We start from the raw sequence: 22,118 nt of genomic DNA, 5'->3' as shown, positions 1-22,118 counted from the left end.
ATTAAGAAATCGAACTTCAGACCAGCACGTCTGGCCAGTAGCTGGCATCTGAGAAAGGAGAGATCGCAGGTGTTACGCAATATTTCGAGGTAATTTATACCACTCATGGTTAACAAATACCACGTACCATAGCTTTGTGTGAGCAGTGCGAGTTATTTTGCACTCTCTCCTTGGTATGCGAACTATAAATTGCCGAACAAACGTTGCGTTTGCGATGTTGACCCTTTCAATCGCAATGCTCATTACCTTCGTGTTAAGATTTATTTACACTATGCGATCCTAAGACGATATCTCACAATACACATGCATGTACAATCAGCTCTTATAATATTGAATTTATAATCGATACTCAAATTGATAATTATATGTTAGTCCTGCGAAATTGCTTTAAGGCAGTAATCTTGCATTTGTTACGAAAATTAATAATTTAAATAAAATTCACGACATTTATCTTATGACACAAATTAAATGCTCACAATTAAATTGTTATTGCGTGATATAAGCTTTCTCAATAAAAGTTGCAAAGTGCAAATTAATCTTAATTTATGTTAAGTTACAGGACTAAGCCGTTAAATCATTGCTTGCAAAAATTGTATTAAAAACTATAATCATAGAGAAATTATGATCGTCACCTAGTAATATTCATTAGTTCTATATTGAACCAATTGGTGGATAATTGTAGAAAGAATGCGGATATTATGTTATGTATATATGAACAGTGAATGTTTTCCTCTGTAAGAAATAACAGAGATGGAAGTGGAGAGATAAGTTGCTATTTGTTTAATTGGACTTTCTCAGTATTTAAACATAAATTAAAAGAAAACAGATCTGCAAACTGACAGGGAGCATTGAATCAACAAAATTACAATGTACATGAATAAATAGATTGAGAAGTATGTACGAATAAAATATAATAAAAAAAATATTTATTTGTGCTAAATAAAAAATTCTGTTTAACTAAAGATGATGACAAATTGATGTTTAAAGAAGGAACAATGCAGCAAATAAATTGATGTTATTTGTTATTTTGACATCAAAATAACGTCAAATAATGTCTATCGGATAACTATTTAACAGCAATGTAAAATGTTTCGACAATATAAAAGGTGAAGATTGGAAGAAGCATGAAAAACGATCTTGCTTTAGGCTATTTATTAAAATTTTCGATTCAGTCCTTCGCAGAATAAATAATTTAATCGATGTAATGATTATAATGGATATTGAGTAACCCAAGGTTGTTGAAGATCGTTGAATGCCATCAGGCAAATTTTTTTACCAATAAAGTTTGAAGAAGCATATTCAACAGAACAAAACAAAACAAAAAGTATAAAAGGCGATATATTAAAACTGTTTTTTAAAGTTTGAGTATTTTTATTTTATTCGCAGTAAGACACAGAGAGAAAGAGAAAAAGAGGGAAAGAAAGGGAATGAAAAGAAAGAAGAAAAGGATGTATATACATGTAGAACTTATTTACCAGCACAGGTTAATTGGAAGAAAAGCCGAACAGTGTATAAATATTTCTCACATTTCTGCCGTAAATAAAATATTATATTAGACTTTACCATGATATTGCACTTTAATGCAGTGTGATGCGTTGCGCTGATGCTTTAGATGGCAATTTCCAAATTGCATCATTAGCGTCCTACATTTAATTTGGGAGTGAAAGCATGCTGACCGACTTATATACGCATTGAAGAATTCCCAATGATGCTGGATCTCGTAAGAATTTATATAACGAACCGCTCGAGTTATCTCATAGGTGATACAATATATCCGACAAAGCGTTAATACAAGTATTTTGTATAATATCATGTCGCAATATCAATATTGTATAGTATTCATTATAAATGAAATATGCAAATATTGACCGGTCGATGTCAATTCGTTTTACATATTGATTTGTACTTACGTGTACGTAATAATTGTAAAGATTTAGTCTAATACTAATAATAGTTATTGATTCAGTAAAATAAGATAGGTGATTTGTATTTACGTGTACGTAATAATTGTAAAGATTTAGTCTAATACTATAATAATAGTTATTGATTCAGTAAAATAAGATAGGTGATTTGTATTTACGTGTACGTAAAAATTGTAAAGATTTAGGGTTGATTTATACTGGCCGTAATTTGTTAACTTATGCCGTAATCTGTAAAAATTGACCAATCACAGCCGAATGAGAAGGGAATAATCGATTATAATTGGTCAATTTTTACAGATTACGGTATAAATTAACAGATTACGGCCAGTATAATCCAACCCTCTTAGTCTAATACTAATAATTATAGTTATTGATTCAGCAAAATAAGATAGGTATAATATATGATATCTACATATCGAAATGCAGACTTCAGAAAAAAATTAATTGTCGTAGTTTTTGTTATGTTTACCCTTATATAGCAAAAATTTTTGAAGGATATCCTAAGAACGTTTCAACATCCTAAAAACGTTCCTAGGAAGATCTTTGAAATAAAGTGTGCTGTAAAAAAGTTTATCTCAAGAAGTGTTGAGGTCAACAAGCGCATTTAGCGATATCATTATTACAAAACATTTCATTAATAATTATTTAATTATTATTCAATTTTCTGAAAAGTGCACTAAAATAAGAATAACAAATTTCTTTGAATTATGTATGTATTCCAAGATTAGGACTTATATACTTTATACAAGTAACGCGTTAGCATTATTGTTATTTACAATTAGAAAATAATGATTCGTCATCTTTTTATTACTTTATTATAATGTATAGTAAGATATGTATAAAATTTAAAAATTATATTATTTAATATTTAATATTAAAACTTAAAGTTTCAAGCTAGTCTTATAGCAAGTTTTTCTTTATATTAGTTTATATTAAACTTACATTTAATATAATAAATCTTCAATAATTCTTTACATTTGTATTTTTTAATATATGTTTGTCTTTAGGAAATTATTTTTAAACATTAATATTTTTATTAAAAGAGTGCCTTCCAATATTCACTATCAATACTGAAAATTTACAGTTTATGAATTTACGTTATATACGTATAGAGTAAAAGGGAATAAAGGAGGGAATAGCCTACTACTAACGTAGACTACCTGCTGTGTTGTTGCTAAACATGTGGTAATAAGTACCTAATGAACTTGATGCGACAAGGCGTATTGTTAATATAAACATTTTTTTGTTTTTGTTGCGTCTGAAAATTTAAGAACTTTATTAAAAAAAAGTTCTCACAAACTGAAGATAAACATTTTAATGATTATATTACATAAATGTTTATAATAATGTTATATGCATAATATTATGCTGATTAATTGTAATTTCTAATTTGTTTGTTGCCATGGGAAGTTTTTATTTCTTATATAAAGGCATATAGAAATACATGAAATAGTTGAGAATTGATTCTTGTCGTAAGTATAAAATGTTTATTTTAGAGAGATGCTAATTAATTATTTTATTTAATAATTTAATAATTCATGACTTAATTTTGTTTTTAATTATCCTTTCCCCTCCTTCATGTCTGATGATATTATTTTAAATTTCGATAATAAAATATTTCTAGACAATTAAAAATAATGCGATCTATTGAATAGTTCTAAAGATAATAAGAGATTAATAGAACAATATAAAAGTAACTACTGAATTTATTACTGTTGCTATAACAATGTAACGGCGTTATAAAAAAAATAATGAAAACGTTAATGACGTTACAATTAAGTAAAGCATTATTTCCAGACTCTTAATATATTATTATATATACATATAAATAAAGACGTAAAAACACATTCTAAAAAAACATTACATAACATTGCGTTCTTATAAATAATACGTTATAATAGTACTTTTCGATACAAGGGCGTAAAAGTTTTTTCTGCGAATGTGCGCGTTGCGTCCCGAGCCGAAGGCGAGGGTCGCATGCACATTCGTAGGAAAAAACATTTACGCCCATGTGCCGAACAATATTTTTTGTTGCAGTGTGCGAAAAGTGCCCTCGAAAATCGAAAAAATCACATTTTACGCACACTAACAAAAATACATTTTTATACATTTCTATATAGATCTATAGTAATAAAAAATAAATTAAAAATAAATTATAAAACAATAATATACTATTTTTCAAATTGATAGATATGCAGATAACTTGGTATATAAATATGTACAAATTGTATACATATAAATAAATCTAATTACTTTATGTGATAATTAAAGATAATACGGATTAAAACAAAAAAGTATCTTGATGTTAAGATCTTTTGATTCTAATCTCAAACTATTGGCAAATATGTTTCGTAATGTATTCTCCAAGTTATACTCGCTATTCTACAAAGTAAACGGGGGTTTCGATTTTGTTCTATTTCTAGTTTCTTTTTATGCACTTATTAATATAAAATTAAATTGCTAAAATTTTTTTTATAAAAGTAATTTTTTAGTTTTATATCTTGCCTTAAATAAACACTTCATTATTAAAATAACAATTTTTGTTAATAAACATTTACAGCATAAAGAATAAAGAATATACTAAATGAAAGTTACATATTAGTTTTCATTTAAATTTTTTAAAAACTAATAATTTTTTGAAACTCTAACAATATAATTTTCTTTAGATATACGTATATAAGTTTTATTCGCATACAATGTTGGCAATACTCGATACTAATTTTCAATGTAGGTCAATGCTTGTTCTATGAGAAATACTGGGTGCCTATAGTGTCGACATACATAAAAAAAAATCGTTTGCGCAAACATGCATTGAGCGTGCATATTTAACGTCGTGCGTTTTGACACCTGCACCGTTAACGCTACTATCACTTTTTTTTGCAGGCAGGATAGCAGCAATCTGTCTAGGTCTTCTTGCACTTGTGATCGGTATAGTGCTCAGTAGCATACCGTGGGTCGATTACCTCATCTTGAAAGTAAGTATGAAACTTTTAGTTAGTACATTCGTGAAACGATATCTTTGCGTTCGATATTTGATAAATACATGATACAGTCATTGCAATGTTTTAAAAAATTGAGTACTTAGTTTTTTATCGATAAGAAGAAAATTTCAAAAGTACATTAATGCGAATATAAAATGCTCTCTTATTTATGTTTTTAGAATGTTTTATACAAATCACAATAAGTATAGTTATTATTCTAAAAAAGAAGAGAAGAAAGGGAAGAAGTGTAAATTAATTTAACAATGAATTTTTGAAACGCAATTTTGTTTTGACAATTGTTTATTAATTTAATTATGTTCAATCATAAAGTTATTTTGATGTATTCTGTATTACTTTTTGTTTTACTTTTAAAACCAATTAATTATCTGAAATTATATAGTTTTATTATAAATAAAACAAACATATTTAGATAAAATAAGTTCAAGCGCAATGAATGTATCATTTTTTTACGGCAACTGTTTGCGAAGTGCATTTGCATTCACAGTAAATACCTTCGGGAATGTCTTTCATTGTCCAACGCCGTATTACGCACGCACGTTATGTCGTCTGCAGATAATTTATGTCTGCAAGTGATTGTCAACATACCAATTATGAATCAAATATATTACTACAATTTTTCTTATATGAATAGTGCTACTTGTATAACTTTTAAATTTAATTCAGAGATTATTATATAATTAATTTTTATTGTCTATATTATTTATTTTAAAACTTACTAATTTATCATTACTATAATTAAGTAATTATATATACAAATATATAATTTAACTGTTATCAGTTATAAGTTAATATCTGTTAAATATATGTATTACACGATTTTTTTAAATATCATTTCATAAGCTCTATCTTTTCGACTATTTGTGAGATTAGATTAATCTCCGGAAAAGTGATTAGATTAATCCATGTCTAGTTATTTAATTACTGCAACCTTTGCAACATAAATAAAGATTTATTTCCGTTTTTAAACTTTCTCTTTTCGCACATTATTTTCTTACGGAAGATAACCAAAATAAAAATTTATTTACAAAAAGAATCTTGAAAGTGATTTCTCATGGCAATGATAAATAAAATAGTAGAACAAATCTCTCAGTACCTTATTTTTATTTATTTATTTTTAATTTCTCCGGAAATTATATGAATCGCATCATGAGATAGACATTTGAAACGCAAGAATCTACTCACGTAAGAATTCCAGGTGTTCCACAAAACGATTAATGCAGTAAATAATATCGATCGCTAATAATCCAATTTTCTAAGATTATAAAAACTTTGATGACTTTTTTTGAGTTGATTAATGACCATTTTGCATAAAAATATCATGATAAATTACTTTAAATGCAACGCCAACGTGCACGTGCACAAATTGCAGCTTTAATGTGAGAGAAATCGTATACGGTGGTAATAATCTCGGCAATTCACCATTGCTTTCCAGCAACTACGACTGTGGAATGGCTCGATCTCGTTTCAATATTGGCAGAAGCCGGGCGTAATTCGATTGACCAAAGTCTATATATTTAACGTAACTAACACAGAAGGTTTCCTGCAGTACAACGAGAAACCGAAACTCCAGGAAGTAGGCCCGTTCGTTTATCGGTAAGACTATTAATTTGTTTAGCGTTCAGGCAACCGATGAGTACAGTTCTAAAATTTGCTTTTAAATCTATTTTTCTTCGAATAATTATATATTATTTATCATTATTTTAGTTTTTTTTAACACGCATTTACATTCCAAAGTAATGAAAGTGTACAAACTAATCTGCATAATTCATGCAAATTAAGTATTTATACGTGCAACTTTAGGCAAGTTTTTTTAATTTATCGACTGATTAATCGCATTATGTGCAATTGCAACTTGTGTAAAAGCTGTATTTGTACATAACGCGATTGATTGATTGATGAATTAAAAAACTCGCCTTTTGTTAGACAACAATAATTAATGAAAAAATTGAACACATACTTTTGCAGAGAGGATATGGAAAAAGTTAACATCGTCTTTCATAATAATGGAACTGTTAGTTATCAGCATAAGAAAATTTTAAATTTTGTACCTGAGTTGTCTGAAGATGGAGATATTAAAGTGATAGTGCCGAATATACCTTTACTGGTGAGTTAATATAGAAAATTATAAATATATTTTTATCAATTTTAATTTTTAATATATTTAATAAAATATTGACTGGAGTGTTCAAACCAAGAATTCCCAATGATCAAAATGTCTAAAGTCGAGTGCATTTCAAAAGTTTCCAAAAAAAGATGTTTTAAATATTTTGTAAAGAATTCTGAATTCTTAAAGCTGTTTTATACAATATATATGCATCGATTTTAGACATTCTGCTTTGTATTTGAAGTCTTGAAGATATAAATAAAGCAAGTACTTGTTTGTAGACACTTTCAACACAAAGCAAGAGTCTTCCTCGTTTAATTACAATGGGATTGTCAATTTTCTTGAGCGGATTGCATATGAAACCCTTCATTCCTATAACTGCGCAGGAATTAGTTTTCGGGTATGACGATCCATTAGTTAGCCTAGGCCATAAATTTCTCCCCAAAACAAGACGGCCCATGAGTAGAATGGGACTTCTTCTTGGAGTGAGTATTACGTAAAATTCATTATATATATTCGCTTTCTATATTTTTCTTGTATGCAAAATAATTGCATCATGTCATATATACTGTATATGCCAAATACTGCAGTCTAGAATAATTTATAATCAAATCCCGATTGTAGAGAAACGGTACATTAAGCGAGATATCTACGATATTCACTGGACATACAGACATGAAAGAGTTCGGTTTGATAAATCGATTGAACGGACTCGATCATTTGCCATACTGGCCAAACGCACCGTGCAATTCTCTTACAGCTTCGGAAGGTAATAGTTTTTTATTTTTACATATAAAATTGGAACACTACGCTAAAATTGTATATAGTATAATTTCCCTAAGATTTCACTGCAATAAATAAAACTGAAAAATTGAAAAGTTATTTGAACTTTTAAGTTCTAACAAACCAAAAATTTTACAAATATAAAGATTAGGCTAGTGATAGTCAAACATAGTTTGATTGTGATACACAGTGATAGTCAAACACAGTTTGAACTGTGCGTAATTATAAAAATATATTCAAGTTTAAATTACAAATGATGAAAACAAACATTTCAGCTCAGCTTTCAGCCATCTTCAGTGTTGACATATATAATACTTAAGCGTTTCCTTCTTTATCGCACATAAAGAGAATTCGTTACAAATGATTGATAGGCTGTTATTTCGAGTAAACTTTGAATTTTCTTTGCAGGATCTTTCTTTCCGCCACGGGACCAGACTGGCGCGGATATCGTTCACATTTGGGACAAGGATCTCTGTAGGACACTTCCGTTGCAGTATCGAGGTCCGATAGAAAAGGCTGGTATTAAGGCGGATTTATACACTCCTCCCGATATACTTTTTACTCGAAATGAAACAGCTACAGAAGATGATGACTGCTTCTGCTCGGATGGCATTGACACTTGCCCTCCGGAAGGCTTGCAGGATATCAGTCCATGCCAATACAGTAAGTGTACTACTTTTACAAAATTAATAAAATTCTTGAACATTCTTCGAACTCTATTAAAAGATAAAATCTATGTTTTTTATTCCAGGTGCACCAGTATACCTTTCGTTTCCACATTTTTATAAGGCGGATCCTAAATTGTTAGATGCTATTGATGGACTCAAACCGGTCGATAACTTGCACGAAACATATTTCAAAATTCAGCCAGTGAGCATAAAGAAGAAAATATAATCCTATAATTTTATAATATGCCATGCTGTTCTAATATATTATTATAGATTAAAAGTTAATATTGTTATTATATGTATGAACATAGTCAATTTGCTTGTTAATTACGCTTGGCTTAAAAAAATAAATAAATAAAAGTTTAAAAGTAATTAATAAATAGAAATGCAATTAAATAAAAGATAAACAGCAAAAATACCATGTTTAAAATTTAGAATAATCAAGATTTTTTTTATTTTTTCACAGAAACTAGGGGTTCCAATAGAAGCAAAGGTTCGTGTCCAGTTGAATCTGAAAATAGAACGACAATCCAATATCGCGGTGGTCGCGAATTTCCCTGATATAGTATTCCCAATTATGTGGCTCGAGGAAGGTGTAGAAGAGCTTACGCCATCCATTAGAAGATTTATTTACCTGGCGACCACGTTTGCCGACATCGCTGTGCCTTGCTTGACGTATGGCATGATTCTAGTCGGACTGACAGTCATCATCACGGTATTCGTAAAGGTGTATAATAGTCCGATATTGGCGCATGAGGCGATCGAGCTTGGCAAGAGGACCATCAGAAGAGGATCGTCTTTCTTAACAACTAGCCAACATCGATTGTTGGTCGGTCGGGACTCTTATATCTTACTAAGCAATAATGATGACGAGAAACAGAGTATAGAGGTATGATGAACATTACTCTGTGCGTGAATTCTAGTAGAAGCGCTGACGCTAAGAATGTTGACAGAGTGAATGATAATTAATGACGTCTAGTTTTGATTTCTTGTAAAGTAAATCAATATTGATACTAACAAGATATTCATTAATACTTGAAAATAAAATGAATATTCATTAATTTGAGTAACAACACAAATTTATTTTTCATTAAACTTTTGAGGATCGAAATTTGATAATTATCAATAAAATTTTAGTATTGTGTAAACAAAATTCAGAAATCTCAGGTATTAAGGCAATTAGGATTGGATACATTTAGGATTTAAATATTTCAAATCACATGTGTAAAACTCAAGGTACTTATTAAGATCCGGAAACTTTGAACTTTGAATAATTTAGAATTTTAGAATATCATTAATCTGGAACTGCTATGTAATTAAAGGTATTTAACGGGATATTTTAGGATTTTCTCGAAGAATCGAAGATTTACATAAAGAAAGAACTTTTTATATCAAGACTTTATTCATTAATCAATTCTTATACAATCTTTTTTATGCAACTTACTGAAATATTACGAATCTTTTATTTACATAACTTAGGATCTATTTGGATGTATTTTTATAATTTTATTAAATAAAAACAAAAATCACGTATTTTTATCAATATTTCTAGACTAATTAGGATTTAGAGAACTTTGGAATTATATAATTAACCTCAAATGTTTGGGACTGTATTGTTCAAATTGAATTTAAGCATTCTGAGTACATATACAATTTTAATATTTAATTTGATTAAATATTAAAAAGTTAAATAAATTAACCTGTGTACGATAAATATATATTTCATCTGTTATATGTGAATGATTTGTCATCTTGTCTAAAAATCGGATTAAAAGTTAAAGCTAGGCGTCATTGATTGATAATAAGATTAAAATTGTTGAACGAACTTCTGCGCAGTATGATATGGCATGGTGTAATACTGTAATAAAATGCGTTTTGTGTGACTGCGTACACCAAAGTTTTGACGGTTAAGAGGACTATAATTAATCAATTACGGAATATGTGTACAATTAAAATTGGTTTGTATTTTATATGTAAAACATTTCCTTCATTTTTATTCAGTTAAAACCAACAGAAAGTTTCGTCATTTAATGGAATTCAAATTCGCCAAAGAATACATATGCATATATATATATGTATATATAATATATACACTTATATATTCATGATCTTTCACAAAATATGTGAAAGTAACACAAAATCATTATAATATTATATGTATAGTTATAATGAAATGTAATACAGTAGCATTTTCCATTATTAATTATGGAAGAAAAGGCAAAAATTTGGGATTTGATGGATGCTTGTAAATGCACAATAATCAGGAATTACCTGATAATTTTCAGTGTCGCGGAAGATCCCAAGATCATGTTAAATATGTTATTGTGTCTGTGATTCCATCTTTATTTATAAATAATATGCACTTGAATAGAGAGCAACGAGGAGAAAAGTTTCATTGGCAATTATGCGAATGGACGAAACTTTCACTCGTAGTGATCGCAACAAGATAGCGCGTAAGACGATGCTTCTTCTCAACGTGTCCCACTCGTACTCGGCCATAAAATCTAGTGCAATATTAGTAATCGTATGTTATTTAAGTATACCATTGCCGGCAATGTATGATGAAACAACGTCGATTAGAAGTAAGGTCGATTGCACCGACAACTTTAGCGCTATATTTGTATTTGTGTAAAGCTAATTTCGGTTAATTGATCAAAGGAACGCAGCTCTAGAGCTATAGAAGAAGATTGGAAAGGCAAATTTAAATACTTACGTTTAATGTTAAACGACGTCGGTGCGTTATAAATTAATTATTATTTGACAATTAATCAAACGTGTGATACATCGAAGACGCAATGCGACTATGTATCACATTTTAGGCTAATTCTACAATGTGCTTTTTGTGTTTCCTATTTCTTGCTGTTAGTCTCTTTCCTTCTTGATCAAAAAGGCAAGAGCCAAACAGCAAAAAACAGGAAACAAAAAGCATATTGTAGAATTAGCCTTAGTATTTATAATCTATTCCGAAGATAAAAACACTGTAAAGTAAGCTTGTTATTGCCCGAATAGAATTTTGTAATTGGACTTTAATAAAATGTGTTTATCCAGATGTTACTATACATTTTTCACATTCTACTGCTGTCTACTTTGTATACTATAGCATGTCTATTTATGGCGCATCTTTCTAATAATACGAAACTAATTCCTATAATTTATATTTGTAGTGTCTAATAAAGACATTATTAATTTAGTCGACATTTTTATTAAAGATTCTCGTCACCGTAAATGAGAGATAGAAATTTACGCGATATCCAGAATACAGAAGTCATGTTAATTCTATGTATTCAATGCAGCGATTGGTGATATTTAATTGTTTTTTATCGATTATTGGAGATTTCCGGTTCCAGAACGGTTTTGGTCCCAGCGATAAATATATATCATAAGTATATATATTTTATAAAAATATAATAAATTGTAATGTCTCTTCAAAATTTCCTTGATCACAGAATTGTGCACGTTTTCGACTGGAATGCAAAGAAAAATATTTAATAGTAAATAATCGTATTGTAAAATAACAAAATTATATATTTTTTATGAAATATTTTTGTTATTTTAGCTATACCTTAGCTTTTGGATTGCTTTTCTCTGCGCTGCTTGATTTTTTAGTTCCATTTTGTACCTCTTGTTGCCGTTTTCCTTTGAACAATCTGGCCATAGCTAAAAGACAATAACTGATTATGCAATTTTTATTTCCAAATTCAAATATAAAATTAACAACTAATTGAAAAATATAAACTCTTTTTTTTTTACAAAGTAAATTTTTAATTAAAACTTTTAAATTTATAAGCGAAAAAGTAGAGGTTTTATTCAATTAAAGTAGATCTTGCTGTTTAAATCTTATGGAGCAAAATCTTATTTTGAGAAGAAAATTAAGCCAGTTTTGAAAGAAGAATGAAAATACTACCACTCTTGAAGTTCATTTTACAACTTTTAATTTATGCGAACTGTGTACCGATTTGCTGGTCTTAAAACACAGTTTTAAACTGAAATCAGGGTTATACATAATACTTTCTATATTTCTTGATATAAAATCTCACTTAAAAAGAATAAAAATATTTGTACTCTTATACAAAAATGACAGATTTTTATTCTTTTTTGAAGCAAGATCTTTTATCTCACTCCAAAAGAATGAAATATTATTTTAAAAAAGTAAAAATTTACCACTTTTATTCAGAAATGCAAATTTTACTTTTTTTCAATAGTAGCAGTATTTTTACTCTTTTAGAGTGAGATTTTATTCTAAGAAATTTACATACATCACAAATTCAATTAAAACAAGCAATTTAATTATATATTACTTACAATTTATAATTATATCTTTTAAGCTAATGAGCATTTTAAGTCGATGTAAAGTACTTATTACAAAAAATATCATCTCAGCGAGACTTCAGATTTAAATTTTTCTATAATACATTTGATGAACAATTTTACTAATTGACTACACAATCACGTAATTTTATTTAATTCTCTGAAAAGAGAGAGAAATGTGCCTGTTTTACCTGTTCGCGGCGCTGGAGATTGCACAACATCAGCATCATCCTGCGTGTCTATCTGCGCTTTCTCTGATTCATCAGCATGTTCATCTTCCTCGACTTTTTCTATCGAATTCTCGATAGCTTCCACAGTTTTTTGCGAAATTGTTGATAATGATTTTCTAGCTATCTTTGTACTTGAATTTTCTTCGTCGTTACTCGTCTTTATTTCTTCATCATCTTTTTCTTTTTCATTCTCTTCGTTCTCCTTTGAAGATTCTTTTTCGCTTGCATCTTCGATGCTTACAGACTTTAGTCTCGGTGGTTTCGGTGGTGGTATAGAATTCGTCGTCGTTTTCTGTTCCTTTTCCTCTTCTATCCTCGAGACTTCTATTTCTGTACACTCCTCAACATTTTGTGCTATTGTTGCTGCTGTTTCCACATTTTTATTATTTTCTTGACTTTCATTATTTTCGTTAATATCTTTACTTTCATCACTTTCTTTGCTTTCAATATTTTCATTATCATGATCCTCATTGTCAATTTGATCTTTATCTTGAGAACTTTCTGATGGAATAATTTCTGAAGATGAATTTGTGATTTTTTCGTCCTTTGCTGGAGATGAAATTTCTTCGTTATTAACAATATCTGTATTTTCCTTTGGTGAATCTTTCTTCGGCGAAGAATTCGTTTGAATATCATTATTATTGGGTGTTTCACTATTTTCATCAGGATGATGTGAATTATCCTTTTCGTCTGTCGATTTTTCCATATTGTCCATTCGATGTTCATTCTGCATATTTATAGGAAGCTTTAAAGGAGGTAGAGAACTTTTTTTTTGTTCCTAAAATTGATAAGAGCCCATAAATAAATTTATTAATTAAAAATAAAAACATAATTAATAATTTATTTGTCATACAAATCTGTGCATAATATAATTGCATTTACCATGGAGTCCGACTGTCGTCGTGATTGATAATCTATCTCATGTCTTCGACCAACTAATATTGTATGACATCCTCCGCAAGCGACCTTATAAAGTCAGCAAAATAATCAGAACGCGATAAAAATGTGATATATATTTATTTAAGAAGAACAAACAAAATTACATTTGAAACGAAAAGCTCTTGATACTTGGCAGTAAATGTTACTTCGTGAACATTATTTTCGTTTTCTTCTAAACCCAACTTTCCGTGTCGGCCATCGCCACAAGTAAAGAGTTTGCCGGATTCTGTTATTAATAATTATAATGCGATTAATGAAAAGTTTACAGAACATAATGATTAAATCAGAATTTTAATTACCAGTAAGTATAGCACTGTGACTTTCACCGCAAGAAATCTTGACGATCTTTTCATCTTGAAGAGCCCCACGTGGAAGAAGTTTTGGTGTACGTGTCTCGTTAACATTTATGCCCATACCAAGTTGTCCACTGGCATTACTACCAGAACAGTAAATATTGCCATTTTCTAAAAAGGTATACAGTTAATTTTTACAAATCTTGTAGTCTCTCAATTTATCGCATTTTTTTTTAAAGGCAAATAATAAAATCCAAAGAAATGTTAACAAAATACCAAAATTATTATAAAAACAAATATTATTCTTTAACAAAGTTTTTTGAATTTATTTTTCGTTAAATATGTAACGTTTACATTAATTTGTGGGAGAGCTTTGATTTTGAGTTTGTAATAATCTGGAATAACTGGACAAAAAAAGAAACATGAAATCATGACTTTTAGCCACATTTTGCGAATATAAGCCGCATTTAAAGTACATCGATATCAAAGTTAGCTGAGCTCAACCTGCTAGTACAAATGTGTGATGACCACCACATGCAACATGAAGTGCCGGTGTCGGCAATTGCATCTGTTTCGGTGCAACTTGTGTTGAAAAATTGATGTTGATTCCGAGTTTACCACTTTCCGACTCGCCGCAGACATAAACAAGACCACTTTCTGGAAACAAGCCATGTCGCCGAATTACATATATATACATGTGTGTGTGTGTGTGTTGTTAATATATTTTACAATCTCTCGTGTTCATGTGACCCGCAATAAGCGTGCCGCAACGGAAGCGATTTTATCTTGTGGAAAGCGTATTGTGATGTCCTAGAATGACAGGTTTCTTGGAACTCAATTTTATTTTCTCGGATCAATATCATAAAATAGTTTACTTTTTCTTCTTTTGCAAATGAATATAAAAAAAATATTTTGTAGAAGAAAAATATAAAATGTTTTATAAGTTTTTGTTTATTTATACGAACAGTTCAAGCTATTATGATATATAATTTATTATATCACGTAAAAATAAGTGTTATCATTAAAAACGCATTACCAGCCAAGAAAACTGAATGATAATATCCCGCGCTGATTTCCTTCACCGGTTCAGGAATCGGGATCTTCGTAGGCTTGTAAACCAAACCTGAAATTTCTGGTAATCCTAACTGTCCTTCCAGATTGCTTCCCCAGGCGACAACTCCTCCGTCGCTTGTCAGAGCCATTGAATGATGCGATCCTGCTGCAAGTTGAACGATTCGTGGTCCAGCGAGTCCACAATCGTAGACCAAGATTGGAGAACTGGAACTATCGCCTATTACGGAATTTTCCCGACCTAGTTGACCTTCTTGATTGCTGCCGCACGCAAAGATTTTTTGAGTACCTAAAAATAATTTTAGTATAATTGTTTGACTTGCTTATGGTATTATCCAAGAAAGTAAAATATTTGCATATTCACCAACTCGTAAGAAAAAACAATGGAAAAATTAATTCAACTTTTGTTCACAAAGAGTTTAATTAAGATAAAAAATTAGATAATCTTTTGAGAAAATTAACTATAAGAATATTTTTGCAAGCTGTTTGCCTGAAGCGATCTTAATCACTTGATCGAAATTAACATCTCGAATTCCTACTTAGAAAGCTAGCAAAGTGGCGTGCCATTTAAGAGAGTTCTTATCCAGTTGATCCCTTCAAAGAACAAGTTTGAAGTTGAATGACTCGGCAAATATTCGCTGAAGTTCATGACACGCGAAGCCACATATAGAAAAGGTATGCTCACTTAATACCTCGTATCCGTTAATGGCAGTTATATATACGTATGTATAGTGTTCCAGACATCATAGATTTATAATGTCTATTGCTTTGACAAATATAGAACCATTTATTTAGTCAAAAATTAATTTTTCATTTTTATGGCCTAAATCCTTATGATATATGCTATATATATATAATAAAATTTATATATTGAGAAAATTCCATAGATTTAGATTTTCGAGTTTAATTATGTTTATAAAAAATACGTTTAAAACACTCGGTATACGATGCACTCCTATAAATGATTTGTCTCTCACCTGTACATATTAAGGTATGCGCTCTTCCACATGTGACGTGTGTAACTCTTTCTGGTTTCAAAACTAAAACATGTGAATTCTCATTAAAATTATAAATAGCATTTGATTAAATGGAAGAATTACACAAGAAATTAAATTCGACATTTAGTAGCTGTAAATTTTTGACATGTTTCACAGATGAAGTAGCTTTGAAAAAGACTAATATTCACACAGAAACTAAATTTAATGATATATTAGCAAGAAAAGGATGTTAAATGTTAATCGTAGAACGTAGTTATTTAATGTTAAATCTAAAACGTAATTATATTTAATATTAAATGTAGTCATTTTATTAATATGTAAATTTTTTGCCATTACGATAGGTTAGCTACAAACTTTTTACACACGATGGTTTGCTGATATGGTTTCTATGACCAAGACCAAGTTGACCCCAATCGTTACTGCCAAAGACAAAGAGTCTGCCAGTTTCTAAAATAAGAAAGGAAGCAAGGCGGTCTAAGCATCAAAATTAAAGAATGCATTTATCTAGATTATAAAGTGCACAGAAATAATCCCTAACATTAAGATAGTATCTGCATTTACGTAACAAAGTATTCAAGAACCTAGGATTTTAAAGTATCTAAAGATATAAATCTACGAGCAATAAACACATAGTTATATAATTTAAATTGCGGTACTAAAATAGATAGCGATGCAAGTGTACAGGTAAAGACTCAAAAGGAGTCGTAGAGAAATTATACAGAGAAATGCGTAAATATGTTTTTATCATTTAAGTAGCAATAACAAGAAAACAAACGGAATAAAATTTGCATTAATTGTAAATACAATAAATAAAATATTAATGTTTAGCGTAGGTATAACTGTGAGATTTAAACAATGTGTGTGTATGTGTGTGTGTTACATCATTTTTATTATCATTTATAGCCTCTTCTTCATTTTCACTGTTGCAATATCTTTTTAATATGTGAGGTAATAACATAGTACGTGCTTCATCGAGACGTGTAGAGATAATAAACAATGTCTGCTACGCCAACCACTATGTGTTCGATATCGATTAACCAGACAGTGGATATTCCTATGTAATAATAACTGAACTATATATATTCCTTGCATAGCATGCTACTTACAGAAGCTGTAAATCAGACAGAATTATACAGCTTTGCATTACAAAGTCTACAAATTTTATAACAAAATAATTAAAATTTGCAATTTTTAACGTGTGTTATTAACAAAAACTGAATACAGTAAATATAATATAAATGCACATATAAGAACAAGATAATAATTTGTAACTGAATTCAGAAAGAAATAAAAAAAAATAATTACGACAAAAGCATTCTTATTTTGGTTTATTAATACGTATCTACTTTGTCTGCAAACATTGCTTATTAGAAATACATGACTTACTGTCAACGCTACACTTTGCAACATTGATTAACGATAGTCAATGGAAGGTATAACCAACCTATATTGTCAGTGTTTCTTCCTTACAGAATTATTTCTTTCCAATAATTTAAGTTAGAATCATTTTAAATTAAATTTCAATTATTTGGAGCCAGCATAATATCTATTATTCATTTTGGATCTGAATTTAATTAATTTAAACTAGTTTGATTTATTTTGAATATCGATGATTTAATGAAACCAATGCTTGGATTATGCCGGATTAAACTTGGACCATTAACTTTTCAAAACCGAGCTAATGCATTATAGATACCTATGTAAAGAAACAGTTTTAATACTTACGACAAACAACGGCCGAGTGTTCATCCCCACATTCAATGGTAACAATTGGATCCTTACGTATGAAGAAATGCGACGCAATGTTGTCCGCGAATCTGCTACGACCGATCGTGAACACTGCCCCAGTCTCTACAATGCGCGAAGGTCGATACGTTGTTAAATATTGAAAGCAATATGGATCGAGTTTTCTGTCTTTAAATCGAGTGAATTTTTCGATTATTATATTATCATAATTATCGTTATTATTATTATTTTTTAAAATTTATCCTGATATATTTGCAACACGCACGGTTGTAGTCATTGCATATTAGTTTTTTACGAAATTGTAAGTGTATTATAAATATATTTACACATGTATTTGCATGTAAAACAACTTAATAGTATTTAATTAGCAATCTAATCTCTGACTTAAACAGAAGTTAATGTTCCTAGATTTATTACGTGTAATATAATTATATATATATGCACGGAAAATGTAATCTTTAATTTTTTGAAATTAAGATTTCAGCATTATTTTTAGAAAAAATTATATACAATATTGTTATTATATTCATTTATACTTATATATATATGATAATGAATTAATACGAAAATAATTTTTCAAAGAGTTAATTGCCGAAACTTTTTGTAGAGTTTTCTATTCCTGAACTTTATGTGAGTGGAATATTACGAATATATTAGATACGGCAACAAAGTACAGTTGAGTGCAAGTTTTATCACTGTGTAACCTTGGCATAAATTAGATTTAAAAGCCAACATGAAATAAGGACCGGAAAGACGTTAAGACACTGAATGCTGTCCCAACATGAGATTAACGGTGCTATTTCAGCCTCTCGTTACAAAGGTCAATAACGCAAAACCGGCGATAAATCCGTAGAGATCTGCGCTTACGTCTTGCTTATCAAAAGTTCAAATGGCGGCCTCTTGCATAATTCATTACGCATCACTCCTTCATTTAGACAGTAACATGAACTATCTCATCAAAAATCATTCTATTAAAAACTCTTTAATACAACATGAATTTATAATAAAAAGTACAATTATAATATTCGAATCTTTAGATAAAAAATTTTCGCAAAGCTTTAAATTTTTAAATTTGTGTATTTTCAATTTCGCGAATTATTAGCTCTCACTTTTTCAAGTTTTAGCTTAATTCATAGACAATAATAGTTCATCTATGTATATAGTCTATTGTATGAATAAATAAAAAGATTAAAAAAAGGGTCTATAAATAGTAAAAAATAGTAATATATTCCAAATATCATATATTCCACTTTATCGAAAGATTGATGATTGTCGAGAAGTTTACATATTTTCTAAGGCTATTGACCCAAAGGTCGGTTAATAGCCGCCAAATTGCTCGCCAAAGCAATGTATGTATATAATCTGATAGTCGATAGCGATTCTACGCGGACAGCAATTCATTCATATGCAAAACATTAAAAATATATATGCAGACTACTAGGTCATATCGAAAGCACTGCGGAGGTTACATATTATATTCGTATGTTAAAGAAAGATATTGTATTTAAAAATAATTTTAAAGATAAATATAAAAATTAAAATTCTTCTTAAAGATAAATTTATAAGATAAAATTCTTTTTACAAAAAAACAAAAATAGCTGTGAACATTATAAAAAATATATATTACATTTACAAAAACATTGTTAAAAAATATAGAAAACGTAATAATAAGGGCCTCTGATAATACAACATATCAATAAAAATTACAAATACTTGTTGCATGGAAGTCAGGGTGATAAACGGTGCTCGGTTCTAATAACAAAAAATTTTTTAATGATTCAATAAATTAGGACACATATACATACATAATTAAAAAAAGAGATGCAAGAGTTTATAAACCATATTTTTAAACTTTTGCGATATTAATTATATTGTGCTCTAATTTATCATTATAAAGTTTTTAATGTGTAATAAAAAATTATAAACAAAATTTTTATTATTGTAAATGACGAGAACAACATACTGCAAGTATAGAATCAATTGCTTATAACTTTCATAAAAATATTGTGTGTGTTGATCGCAAAAAATTCTTTCTCAACCAATATACCCGATATTAAAGAACATAACAGTACTAAACGAATGTATCTTCATCGATCAAAGTTATAAACAAAAAGCATTGGAAGTTATAGCAATAAAAACGCATTAAGTGATGATTAAGGGTTCATTTTCATTGTTATGTTGTTAAAGAATATTAAGAAAGAAGTAATAATTCTTTTTCATGTCGATTTATCTCTCGTACTGTTTACTATATATTGAATTTAATTCCTTCAGATCTATATAGCGTATTGTAATGTGCATCAAGTTTGAAGACATCATCCATTAAAATTATTTAATTCTATTGATTTCGTCTAATGTAATAATAAATATGCTGAAAAAATAGTTATTAATAAGTAATCAAAATTTTGAAAAAATTAATTGCTTAGTATAAATGACTTATTAAAGGAACATAAAATAAAATAAAAATAAATTTTAATAGTTCCAATACAATCAGGTTTGAAGGGGTTAACTTGAGATGTACCGTTACTGCAAATATAGAAATTTATCAAACGAGTTAAATGGTATTCTGGCGGATAGGAACTTTTTGTCTAGCATTTATCTAACTTGCAATATAACAGCGCGCGATAATGCCGACCACAGTAAGTTAATGATATGAATGCGTATATGACTCGCATGAACCACAACGGTAGCATTAGCCGATTAACGACCGGATTGTGCTGGTAGCGGCACGCTCCTAAGCAACCAGCTACTGTTCATTATTGAGGACATTCAACGCCACAGATTAAAGAGTCGACTAAATAAAAAGATTTTGCGAGCTTATTTTACGAATGAATTGCATGCCGTTGACTATAATTCGCAAGGAAGAACTCAATTGCAAATATCTTGTCCTATAAGTTGTACAGTGCTTGTAAAACTTGACAACTTATATCGCGTATACATTTGCAACTTTCATGATCCCTCACCGGTCGTGTATTAAATAATTCCAACAAACTCAATTATAATTTTATATATATTATTTGTGTCATCGAGTGATTAACCGTAAATCCCGCGACTACTCAATCGCGATCGCTCAATAGCAGTGTATCGATTTTCGTTTCTTCACGCCACACGGCACGCGAAACAAGAGGGTACACGTTGGGGTTTTAATAATGCCGGGGGAGTCGTGACTATTGTTCAAGGGATCGATTACGGCCGGCGTACATTACAATGATCCAGAATACTCCACAAGTTTGCAAGTGCGTAAAAAATTTGTGTGCGTTAAAAAAAAAATCCTTTTCTTTTTCAATTCCTCTCTCTCTTTCGTGCGTGTGCGTGCTTTTTTTTTTAAATTCTTTTACCGGGTATGGTCTCTATGTCTGGCAGGCCCATGGTTTGCACTTTGCGCCGCGTAACTTGCAGCCGACTGACCGCCAGGTAAGCGGGCATGCTCATCGGCGCGGCGCGGTCGCGTTCAAGCCGGCCACGTATCCTAGCAACTGGAAATCAATTTCTAATGGCAACATGCGCTACTGCCTTCTTTAAAGCTAAAGAACGGGAGCAATTTTTGACGGTCTCGAAAATGGCCAATTTTGTCGGGCAGTTTTAATTCTTCTGATTCTCCAGAATTGACGTCAAAATTTGTAACACGGTTATTGACACTGGATCTGCATAAGATTTATTTGTTGATTAAAAGCACTAATTAATGCGAAAAAGTCAAATTAATATATCTTGTATAAAAAAAATAAATACTCAATATCTTTTTGTAAAAAGATATAGGATCCATTTGATTTATGTTAATTTGAGATATTAATGAATCATAAGGAACCAAAAATAACTTGTATAAAAACAAATGAATACTTAATCTAGCAAATACTAAATTATGTAACGTATCTTGTTAGTTTCCATATGACAAGTTGATGTTCACTCAAAACAATGATCTTGAAACTATAGCGAAAATTATCTAGATACAAAAAGTCTGCTAAAATAGATATTATATATTTCTAGCAAGTACTGTGATATTGGATATGTTTTCCATCTAATCATATAGATGACGGATATATACAATTTAGATTTTTGC

General features: G+C 29.7%; 2 protein-coding genes across 2 annotated transcripts in view; one reads left to right on the top strand and one right to left on the bottom strand.

The window, feature by feature from the left end:
* Positions 1–9,374, top strand: part of dsb (scavenger receptor class B member debris buster) — a 28,835-nt gene extending 19,461 nt beyond the window's left edge. The window contains exons 2-9 of the mRNA XM_018549396.1: positions 4,806–4,897; positions 6,357–6,517; positions 6,890–7,028; positions 7,310–7,513; positions 7,653–7,797; positions 8,220–8,474; positions 8,563–8,681; positions 8,946–9,374. Coding sequence (XP_018404898.1) covers positions 4,806–4,897; positions 6,357–6,517; positions 6,890–7,028; positions 7,310–7,513; positions 7,653–7,797; positions 8,220–8,474; positions 8,563–8,681; positions 8,946–9,374 — 1,544 coding nt within the window. The remainder of the gene's footprint in view (positions 1–4,805; positions 4,898–6,356; positions 6,518–6,889; positions 7,029–7,309; positions 7,514–7,652; positions 7,798–8,219; positions 8,475–8,562; positions 8,682–8,945) is intronic.
* Positions 9,375–11,778: 2,404 nt separating this feature from the next.
* Positions 11,779–21,430, bottom strand: LOC108781435 (X-linked retinitis pigmentosa GTPase regulator). The gene is made up of 12 exons (XM_018549392.1): positions 21,400–21,430; positions 18,044–18,169; positions 16,673–16,765; positions 16,298–16,360; positions 15,286–15,609; positions 14,754–14,906; positions 14,256–14,420; positions 14,061–14,182; positions 13,900–13,983; positions 12,970–13,795; positions 12,042–12,136; positions 11,779–11,943 (listed from the first exon to the last, which is right to left on the bottom strand). The coding sequence occupies exons 1-12, from the start codon at positions 21,428–21,430 to the stop codon at positions 11,920–11,922; spliced, it is 2,106 nt and encodes a 701-aa protein (XP_018404894.1). The 3' UTR covers positions 11,779–11,919.
* Between the last annotated feature and the right edge of the window lie 688 nt (positions 21,431–22,118).

This window comes from Cyphomyrmex costatus, unplaced genomic scaffold, assembly GCF_001594065.2.
Source record: "Cyphomyrmex costatus isolate MS0001 unplaced genomic scaffold, Ccosl1.0 scaffold815, whole genome shotgun sequence".
Taxonomy (NCBI): domain Eukaryota; kingdom Metazoa; phylum Arthropoda; class Insecta; order Hymenoptera; family Formicidae; genus Cyphomyrmex; species Cyphomyrmex costatus.
Note: the sequence above shows the minus strand (reverse complement) of the source record. Positions and strands in the feature narration are given on the sequence as shown.

Bases quoted from the DNA above. Each gene is read 5' to 3' on its own strand.
- LOC108781435 (XM_018549392.1), bottom strand. From the start codon at position 21,430: ATGGGCCTGCCAGACATAGAGACCATACCCG. The intron at 15,610-16,297 runs GTGAGAGACAAA...AATTATTTTTAG, and splicing joins GCATACCTTAATATGTACAG to GTACTCAAAAAATCTTTGCG. The intron at 14,907-15,285 runs GTAATGCGTTTT...GCTTGTTTCCAG, and splicing joins TCATTCAGTTTTCTTGGCTG to AAAGTGGTCTTGTTTATGTC.